Genomic DNA, 10,286 nt, shown 5'->3' on the forward strand with positions numbered 1-10,286 from the left:
GCTCTTGTCTCAGCTTCCCAAGGAAATACTATCAAATGGATGATTACAAGTTGTTTTCCTCTTACCTTTATTGTAAAGGTATCTACACTGAAATCTTTCTCTTTTCTCATTGCTTCTTTCCTTCTTGCTCGGGGTCCTGTGCATTGAGATAAGTGGAATAGAGGCTAAGCAACCTGAAGTTCACCTTCTGTCCTCTAGTACTTAGCATATGAAGAGTGATTTTATTAAACGTGTGAATTGAGATAGTCATACATTTTTAAGTGTCTCTACTTGCATCTCACTTCTATCTAGAATTTACTTTCCCTCTATCTCAACCTGTTGCTGGAGAGCGAATACTATGAGATCAGATGAGATCACATACTCATTTGAGAGGCTGACCAAAATATTACCATCAATTTATTATTCTTATTAGCTTTTGTAGTTCTCTATATACTTTGATTATTACGAGGACATGAAAATACTTTTTTTTTAATGGCTTGACCCCTACTAACATGTTTAAAATAAGCACTGAATCTGGTTCCAATGTCTTAGAATGGATGTTTTATGGCACATGGGTATGAAAATCCAATTCTGGTGATGAGCAGTGAGCCTCAGGACCGGGGTCTTCCCAGTCCTGGTATCTCAGAGGTCTGCCAAGACTAATCCTGCCAGGTTCCTGGTTTGGGAATGGCGTGGTGGTTGCTTAAGGGGATAAAACCCCACAAAATACAGTCAGACTGCAGATCCCATCTTAGTTAAGAGGGGTCTTCAGGATAGTATTACTGTCTGGGGCTTTGATTGGAACCTCCCGTGGGATCAGAGTTTTGACAGCAAGCTCCCCCCACCCTTGTTTATTTGCATGCATTCCCAGGTCAATTCCCACTGTCAATGCCGTGCATTGCTTCCTTTGGGTACCTGGATCTCCTCCTGGATAAAAATTTGGGTAGAATCATCTGTAAGTTCACTTGGCCTTCCTTTCTCCTTTTTCTCTTTCCTTCCAGTAAATACAAAACACCCTTGTTTTCCACACAGAGGTAGGAGGGGGTTCAAGGGAATTCGTTAAGAGGGTCCAGGAAAACTGTGAGGGTCAATTGCTCATTTCTTGCTGCTGTGGCCCACAGGCTCCTTTCTTCTCAGCCCACAGACCCACTTAGGCCAGCTCTCTGGGTGCTAAAGGACACTTTGGGTTGTGCCCCTTTCCTGGAAGTGGGGCCCTGGGCACCGCTAAAAAAGCACACCTTTTGGGCAGCTGGACCAGAAGGAAGGGGTGTTCTTTTGAACAAACCCCTGGGATCCTGTGTCCCCCTTCTTCCAGCCAATTGACTTACCTACACTAGGGCTCCTGACCCCAGGACTTCTAGGCACCATCTCACAAAGAAGCCAGACTCAAAAGTCCCTCCAAATCTGTGACCCCCATGTCAGTGTCCCCCCCTTCTTTTCTCTCTTTCACCAGCATCAGACTAGTGAAGAGGAAAACCCTGCAGAAAACTTTGCAGAGCCTCAAGTTGAAAGAAAGGGAGACACTGGAGTTGTTCCAGCTCTCAAGGAGTTAGTGAGCTAAACTGAGACCTTCCTAGGAGACACCAAAACTAAGCTGCACGCTGAGATGCGACTTGTAAATAATGGATGTGTGGAAACACCTGTTTTAAGATATAACCAAAATCCCCCGTTCCCTCCCTCCACTCAGTGTCATTACTGTGTGCAGGTCATCTTGTTGACCCTTTTTTTCCCTTCTGATGAAGAGGAGGCTTCCGTTGGGGCTGGCTGGGCAGAGGGAAGTCGGTTCAAGATGGAGCCCTGTTCGAGGCTGGAGAGCAGAGAGCGGGCCATGGCTTCCCCGGGCCTAGCCGGGTCCCCCGCACCCGGCCGGGCCGCCTCGCCCGCTCCCGGTGCAGCTCCGCGGCGGCCGCAGCCTGCAGGTCCTCTCCGGGGAGAGCGGACCGCGGGGCCGGGGGTTCTCGCCCGCCCAGCGCTCTGCGGCTCTGGACCCCAGGCTGCCGCCGCCTCCCGAGGCCCTGCTCGCCGAGGACGCGCCCCCCGAGCGGGCGCGCAACAGGTCCCCCAGGCTTCTGTGGCGGGGCTTGCGCTCCTCGTCAATTTCGGCCGCGGTGGCAGTGGCAGAGACCTGGCACCTACTTCCCGGCCCGGGTCTGCCTTCCAGACTTAAGGGGGCGCCGCAGGGCACCTACCCAAGGGTACGGGAGTCCCCGTCTTGGCCCGCCCTCCGGGCCAGTAGGAAAGGGGAAGGGTGTTGGGTGGTGGTGATGGTGAATTGAAGCGAACCTCAAGTGGGAACAAAAAATTCCCTGTTGCGGGTTTTTGCTAATGCAGTCCCCTGCACGGAGGTGGGCTGGGGCTCAGGAAACCAGCCTAAGGATGGGTGGTATTCCAGGAGGTAATCGCGGCAACGGATAAAAGGAGCAATGGAGGACGCTTGTCCCTGGTCGTGGCTCTCCAGTGAACTCACCTTTATGAAGCTCTGAAGTTAAGAAATAAAGGGGAGGGGGGAGGATTTGTAAAGTCCCTTGACCGCCCAGTGGGCGCTCAGACTGCCGCCTCCTCTCCCGAGAAGCGAAACATCCTCACACGGGCCGCGGCATATCCAGAGAGAAGCTTTAATGGAGAACACCGTGTACAACACCGGCAGACATGAACTTGTCACAAAGTCACAACCCGAACGCGGCGCGGACACAAGCCCAAGGTGACTCAGAGGCAAAGGGCCGCTGCCTCCTCCCTACCCGCCCCCCTTCGTTCCCAAAAGTTTGTTGCGAGTAAAGTGCTATTCCTGGAGCTCAAAAAGGAGGGAAGGGGCAACAGCGGCAAGTTTCTTTTCCAATTGACGAACTGAAGCTGAAGAATTCGCCTGAGAGTCGTCGGCGCCCAAACAGCGCTCGGAATACCAAATCGACGGCGGCGCCCCAAAGTGACGGGGTCGTCATCCTCTCGCATCTGTCCGGAGGCTGGAAGGCAACAGCCAAGAAACGCTCCTGGAAGCGTGAGGAGCAATACTGTCGGGTGACGTGGCTGGTTTTTCTCGCACTCATGATTAGAGGAACAAAATCCCAATGATGCAGGTGATTTGCTTTCCTCCTTGAAAATCCCAAATGGAACGGATCGTGGGAAGTAACATTATTTTGGCGCTCCTTTAACGGCTCATCCGATTGATACACAAACGAATTGCAGGTAAAAAGCCGCCTTTGTTGTCTCTCTTTGGTTGTGTTTCCCCGAACTTTACTTTTGGAATCCGGCGCTTTGCTCTTTAAGCCGCTGTCATTCTGTTTTGTGCAAACTAATTGCTTTAGCTCTTCCTTCCATCCTTCTCGACCCCCGGGTCAGAGCGAGAAACTGAACTGTTTCCCAAGATTCTTCGTGGAATTCCTGCTGCCCCCCCCCCCCCAGCGACTTTATTCATGGTACCGTGTCCTCGCCATTTAACTGACCAGCAAGATAACGATATGAAAATGCTCTCTCTTTTCCTTCTTAAATAAAACGAGATTTCCTTAGTGAATAGCAGTTTTGTCTTGGATGTTCACGAGAGGCCGCTGCCCGGGGCGAGAAACTTGGTGGCTGAGGTCTGTTTTAAGCGTCATTCTCTGTTGGATTTCTCCCCGGGAGGCTTAGCTCCTCCAGCTTCTGCTCCCAGGAAAGAGGGTCTAAATCCACTTCCAATTTGCCAGCGAATGAGGCTTCCCCAAACTCCTTCGCTCCCCCCCCCATAACTTATTGACTTACAATATTAATTACAATAGAAACTCTTACCTGAAAACTGCCTTTCATTAATCTGATTGTACAACATAGTATAAACACAGACACCAGAAGTGTTATATTTATTCAGACCACTGGAGAATCCGCTTTCGGGTTTGTATGTTCAAAGACCTTCCTTTGCCGCAAAGGCTCAGGCTCGCCAGGTCTGCCCAGCCCCAGAGCGCCTTCTCCCTCCCGGGCTGTCCAGGGCCGGGAGTCCCTGCACGCCTTCGTCTTCCCCGCCCGCCGTGTCCCCTAGGAGTGCACTAGCACCGAGTGCAGGGAGCTGCCCTTGCTCTCGGCCGCATTCGGGGCGGTGGGCTCCAGCAGGGAGGCGGCAGGCGAGGCCGCAGTCGCAGGGCACACGGTGGACGACGCCGGCGGCTGTTGCGCGGCCGCAGGGACAGTGAGAGTCGGAGGCAGCGGGGCCACCGGCGGCAGCGAGGGGGTGGGCTTGATGGGCACCGGCACCGCAGGCAGGCTCTGGCTTGCCGAGTGGCACAGGGCCTTGACCGGCACCCCGAAGGCCCCGTACTCCGGGCCCACGGGGACCCCCGCCGCGGCGGCGGCGGCGGCGGCGGCGGCCACCGAATCCATGACGCCCACGTGCGGCCACACGGAGCTGACGACGTTGCCAAGCTGGCCGGGCACGGGGTAACCCAGGTGGTGCATGACGGACGCCAAGGGCAGCCCGCCGGCCTGCAGCACACCCTTGTAGTCCCGGCTGATGATGTTCTCGATGGCGAACGGGTGCTTGAAGCCCGACGTGGACGCCGCTGCTGCTGCTGCGGCAGCGGCCGCTGAGCCCAACCCGTAGGGCGGGAACTGCGACAGGCGCCCCACGCTGCCCACGGCCGCCGCCGCCGCTGCCGCCGCCGCCGCCGCCACCGCCGCCGCCTCCTGCATCTTGCCCGGGTGGGACGGCGGCTGAGGCTGCGACTGCTGGGGCGGCTGCTGCGGGGGCTGCGACGAGAGGTGCGGCGGCGGCTGCGGGGCGGGAGGAGACTGCTGATGGAAATAATGCACCATGTGCGGCGGCGGCGGCGGGGGCGGCGGCGGCTGGGGCGGGTGGTGGTGGTGGTGGTGGTGGTGGTGCGCGGCCGCGTGGTGGTGGTGGGGGTGGTGGTGGTGCGGGTGGTGCGGGTGGTGGGGGTGAAGGTGCCCTCCGGGCCCGGCACCCGGCGCGCCCTTGGTGCTTCCCGCGTGCAGGTGAGTGTGTTCCGCGCGCAGCACCTTGAAGCGCTTTCGGCGCCGCAGGAAGCTGCCGTTCTCGAACATGTCGCCGCAGTCGGGATGCAGCGCCCAGAAGCTGCCCTTGCCGGGCTGGTCCGGCCGCCGCGGGATCTTGATGAAGCAGTCGTTGAAGGAGAGGTTGTGGCGCAGGCTGTTCTGCCAACGCTGCGTGTGCTCCCGGTAGTAGGGGAAGCGCTCCATGATGAACTTGTAGATGTCACTCAGCGGCAGCATCTTCTCCGCCGAGTGCTGGATGGCCATGGCGGTTAGCGAGATGTACGAGTAGGGCGGCTTTTGGTCGCTGTACGAGCTCTTCCCCGGCCGCGGCATCGCCCCCGGCGCCTCCACCGCCCTCCGGCCCCCACTGGACGGCAGTGCCGCTCCGCACCCGGTTGCCGGGGCCTGGCTGTCTCCACTAAGCCCCACTCCGCCCGCCCAGCCCTGCCACCCCGCCCTCTCCGTCCCCAGACCCTCTCGCCGTCTCTCTCCGGCCTTCTGCCAGCTGCCTGGGGGGCTCCGCGCCTGCCGCCCTCTCGGGCGAGCTCAGCTTTCCGCCACTCTCAACTTCTGGCGCGACGGTGGCCTACCCGCGCGCAGAGTGGCGGGCGGGGCGCGCCAGCTTCCCCGCCACACCCTCCCGGCGGCTTCCCCCAGGTGGTCAGAGACCGAGCGCTGGAGCTGGCGGTGGAGACGTCGGCAGGGCCGTGTTCCCTTCCGGTCTCCTCTTTTGCTTTTTTCTCGGTCCGAGGGAAGCGCCGGCCCAGCGGGCTGGGAAGAGGGACAGGCGGGACTCTGGCCCTTTAAATCCGAGTTGGCGGTCGTGCTCCCGGAGGCCGGGGCGGCGAGACTTGCAGCGCCCAGGAGGCTGCCCCCTGGTCGGGCAGCTAGCCAGCCCGCCCCGGACTTGTGGTTTTCCTGGAGGGGAGCGGCGAGGTAAGGAGAAGGAAGCTCAGCTCGTGGCAGCCCGCGTCTCCCTGTTCTCTGGCCGCTCGCAGTAGAGCCGGGGAGAGAGCTGTAGGCGGTCGTTGGGGGGAAAAGTTTGGTTTCTGCAGCAGCAGCGCGGGCGGGATGCGCGGCGGGGCGGGGGCGCCGGGCGCGGGACGCACGCTGTGGGCCCGAGGGGGCGGCTGCAAAGGCCGGGAGGATGCGAGGCTGGCCTGGGCCCGCTCCGCGGTGCGCGCCGCAGCTGCCGCCGCTCTCCCGGGCCCGTCTTGAGCTGGAGAGGCGGCGGCGGCGGCTGTGGCAGCGACGCGCTCTCCTGGCTGCGTTTTGTAATGGTCCCCGAGACGCCGGAGACCCCCGCAGCTCGCGCTTCGAGACTATCACATGACCGAGGCTGAGGGACTCCGCCGCCGCCGCCGCCGCGGCTCTCGCTGAAGAAGGGGCACGAAGGCGCCGCGCCTCGCCCCCGCCCCCTCCTCCACCACAGTTGGGGCGCCCCCACCCCCAGCATTCACTGCCGGCCGGGAGGGGCGGGGAGCGCAGGCTGTTCGCGGGGCGGGGGAGAGCCGCGCCGGGTGCGGTCCCCGCTGCTGCAACCCACCCGGGTCGCGACGCCTGGCAGAGGGGGGGACAGGACACGGCTTTCTTTCTCCTCTCCTGTATTTCCCGCCTGTCCCCTCCCTTTCACTTTCCCGCTTCCCACCTACCTGCTCTGAACTTCTCGCTCCTTAAACTACCTGTTTCCTAGACTAGCCACTCTGGGCCAAGTTCGGGGCACCGTGGCCTCGAGGCCTCTTCTCTGCAAGAAATCCCAATGCCCAGAGGGTTGGAGGGAAAAGCTAATGAGGAGAGGAGCCAAGGGCATTCTCGTCAAATGCCAGCTTCATCACGATTTTCTTGCGCACCAACTGTGTGTCGGGCCGTGATTGGCGCCAGGTATAGGGCGGCAGGAGACGGTTCTTTGCGTTCCGGGACAGCTGTCTGGAGGAAGAAACAGACAGTAGCCAGGGCATTAGGATTGATAGTAAGGGCTTGGTGGGTTGAGGCTCCACCGCGCTTCTTAGGAGCGGGTGGATGGGACAGAGTGAGGCATTCCTCTGGGGTAGTGAAACCTGAGCTGGGGCCAGAAGTTGGGAGCTCACAGGTCCCATCACCTGGGTGAGTCCTAACGGGGGTCTTTGCTATTCTTAGCACGTTGAGGGGAAGCAAGCTGATTGCAATTAAATAGGGGGTCAAAATGATCAGTCCACAGGGCCCTGGTATGACCTGTGAGAGGAAGCTGTTTGAGAGGCAGCCAGGAGGTCTTGGTGCTGGCTGGGACCCAGGAAGCAGGTTCCTGCTCTGCACGCATCCGCACACCCATGGGCAATCCCAGTTGACCACGGGGGAAGTTAGTTATACTCTGGTTTTGGCTGCCTTTGCCGTTTGGCTGGGAGGAAAAGCGGAGTTTAGGGGGAAAATATACCGTCTTCCCATCTCTGGGCCTCAGTTTCATTATTTATAAAATGAGATGTCTGAAGTTGGAAATTTCACGGGTGCCTTCCAGGTCCACCATTTGAGCAGAAAAGAGCAATTAGGGACTGTGTCTCACTGGGTTTTTAATTTCTTCTTTTCCCTGCCTAAACGCGAAGGCAGAAGGCTGTCGGCCCAAACTGCTTGGGAGACTTCTTTTTACCCTCCAGCCTTGGCGACACCAGGTCGCTGTTTTTGGCTTCCGACTTTTGGTGAGCTGCCCAAGGGCAGGACCATGAGAGGGGCTGTCTGCCTGTCCAGCCCTTCCTCTTCATAGGAGTTAGGTGAGTGGGGCAGATAGGTAATTTTCATCTTTAGTCAGGAGCTAGATTTCTGGCTAGTGCTATTTGCCCAATTTGTATCAGGCCAGCAGACGTTTTAGAACAGGTGTTAAGGTGAAGAGTGCAACAGAGCCCCCCCGGGGGTAAAAGAGCAGTCTCTTGGCCTGTCCTAAGGAGAGGAGATAATCTCAGAGGAGGATGCATTCGCTGTCACTCCGTGCTGGGAACTTTTCTTCCACCAACGGAGTTTTTGAGGGATTTTTAGTCCACTGAGTCAGTTTAAGGAGCCAAGCAGCGGTCGGCCCCCTGGGCTCACGAAGCCACGGAGGAATTCCACAGTTAAAGCGGCAGCTAAAGCCCGGGTGTCCCCTTTCTCCCTCGCCCGATGTGGTGCGAGAACAGCCCTCTCCAGGCCCAGGAGCCGCCCAAAGGCCGCCGGTGGGAGCTCAGCGTGCCGGGTGCTCTAAGTGCTCTAAGACTCTGGCCCTGAACGCAGCGCGGGCAAAGGCGTCTTTTGTCGACGCCTTGTGAGAGTATGTTTTCCGCAGCGCCTCCTCTTTGGGAGCAGCTCCGGGACGTTCCCGTCGGGCCAGGGAACTCCGCGGCGTCTGGGGACAGAGCGAGGGGAGGGGCCCTTCAAGGGCGCGCCGGGCAAGCCTTAGGTGCGCCTCACCTGAACAGTAAAGCCGTGAGCGAGCTCGTCGCAGACCGCAGACCCAGGCCACTGCGTCGGGCTCGGCCCTGGGGACGCGAGCCTCCGGCTTCCGCGAGCCAACTGCGTTCAGCTGGCTGAGCGGCTCCGCGCCACCTAGACCAAAGCGGAGGCGCCAAGGTGGAGAGAAGCGCCTCGAGCCTCAAGCTTTCGCGCTGCGAGTGGCCGGGCCAAGGGTAGACAGTGCTCTCCTACTCCGAGGCCCCAGCTGCCCGCGGCAGCCCAGGCTGCAGTTGCAGGGCTGAGCGCTGACAAGGAGCGCGGGACGTGTGTCCATTTTAGAGAGGGGCCGGCTGCCGCCGCCGCATAGTATTCTGGGGGATTCTCGGTGAGGCTCAGGGCCCCGCTGGCAAGCTTGGGCCGTGGTGGTGGTGGAGGGGGCGCTCTCCCTCTCTCCCCCCTCCTTCCGGCGAGGTTGATTTCATTCCGGCAAGTTTTGCAGGCGCGCAGCAGCAGCGGCGGGGGCGGTACGCGCGCGCTCCAGCTGCCTGCAGACCCCCGTTCAAGGAAAACAGATCATGTAACCATCCTGGCACCAACCAGTCGGTTTCAAGTTTCTGCGAGTAATTTTTTTTTTTTTTAAACAACCCCTACACTTTCCAAATATCGGCTGGCGCTGAGGACCCTGGCAGGCAAATCATTGCCCCGGGCTTAGTGTAATTATCTCAGGCATATTTGGTTTACCCCTTAGGCAATTGTTGGCGACGCTTTGCTAGGAAGAGGGACTCCGTGCAAGGTTTTATTGCGTGTAATTGGCTCTATGGAGGGGAGTAAAAATTTGCCAGAAAAAGATGTGGAACTTTAGGAGCGACTATTTATTCATTCTCTCTCCTCTATTTCCCCCCCTCCCCCAAGCCCCGGAAGGTCCCTCGCACTCCTCAGCCTGGATCTAGGCCAAGCGGTCCCAAAGCTTCCGCGGACAGCTGTGCCCAGCGTGAGGAGGAGCGCAGGTCGTCGACGGGGCTAGGACGGACGTGCAGAACTAGGAAGAAGGTAAAAGTTCTTGTGCACATCTCGGTTTTCATGGGTTCTGTCTTTATCCACTGACCTTTGACGTGGGGAAAGTTGCCTGGGTTAGTTACGTTTGGGAGTCTCCCAAGCATCTTTACTATCACCCCTTCCGGCCTCTCGCCTGACCCCCCCTGTCTCCTCCGCCCAAACCTTTCTAAGCCTCAGCCTCTAAGGTGAGCTTGAAGAGGGTGGGAGGAGGTCGGCCCGGAATACGGGACACGTGCTTTCCAGCCCCAGCCCTGGCATCGCTGCCTGGATGACCCTGGAGGCGTCGTTTCTCGCGTTGGGCTTTATTTTCTTCCTGGGAAATATTCAGGAGTTGGAACTGCGCCTTCGAAGGCCCGGAGCCCCCAAGGAGCTGCGGTTTGTGGTTGTGACCTCGATAGGTGGTGGGTGTGTGTGTGGGGGGGGCTCACCCCAGGGAGTTCAGGAGCTGTGCAGCTGGCAGTGCTGGGGCAGCAGCGCCGCCCTACCTCCACCCACAGCGTCCTACGAATCCGTTGTCTCTAGCGTCGCCACCCGGCCCGCAGCCTCGTGAAATGCACCCCTCCCTGCAACGTTTCTGACCGGTTGCCCCCCCATCCCCCCGGCCCCGCGCCTGGCTTGCAGGCGTCGCGGGGCACAGGTGTTCACTCCGTCCCTCCTTGGATTTGTGCGTGGAGGCTTGATTTGCCTGTCCAAAATCTCTCCCACTCCCCGCGGATGGAAGGCAGAAGCAAGAAAGCTGAGCCTGGGGGTATTTATTTCTCAGAGAAAAAAAGCAGAGGCCTTGAAATTTATTAGATGAGACTCAAGACCCAGTTTCGCCATCTACTGGCGGTGTGGCTGCCTCTGCGCTGGGCCTCGGTTTCCTCTTCTGTAAAATGGCCATA

The 10,286-nt window shown here is 58.9% G+C and overlaps 1 protein-coding gene and 1 pseudogene across 1 annotated transcript; both read right to left on the minus strand.

The window, feature by feature from the left end:
• Window positions 1-3,978: 3,978 nt before the first annotated feature.
• On the minus strand, window positions 3,979-5,286 carry FOXB2 (forkhead box B2). The gene has a single exon (XM_027614400.1). The coding sequence runs from the start codon at window positions 5,284-5,286 to the stop codon at window positions 3,979-3,981; it is 1,308 nt and encodes a 435-aa protein (XP_027470201.1).
• A 4,282-nt stretch (window positions 5,287-9,568) lies between these two features.
• LOC113934085 overlaps window positions 9,569-10,286 on the minus strand; it is a 34,223-nt pseudogene continuing 33,505 nt past the window's right edge.

This window comes from Zalophus californianus, chromosome 13 (assembly GCF_009762305.2).
Source record: "Zalophus californianus isolate mZalCal1 chromosome 13, mZalCal1.pri.v2, whole genome shotgun sequence".
Taxonomy (NCBI): domain Eukaryota; kingdom Metazoa; phylum Chordata; class Mammalia; order Carnivora; family Otariidae; genus Zalophus; species Zalophus californianus.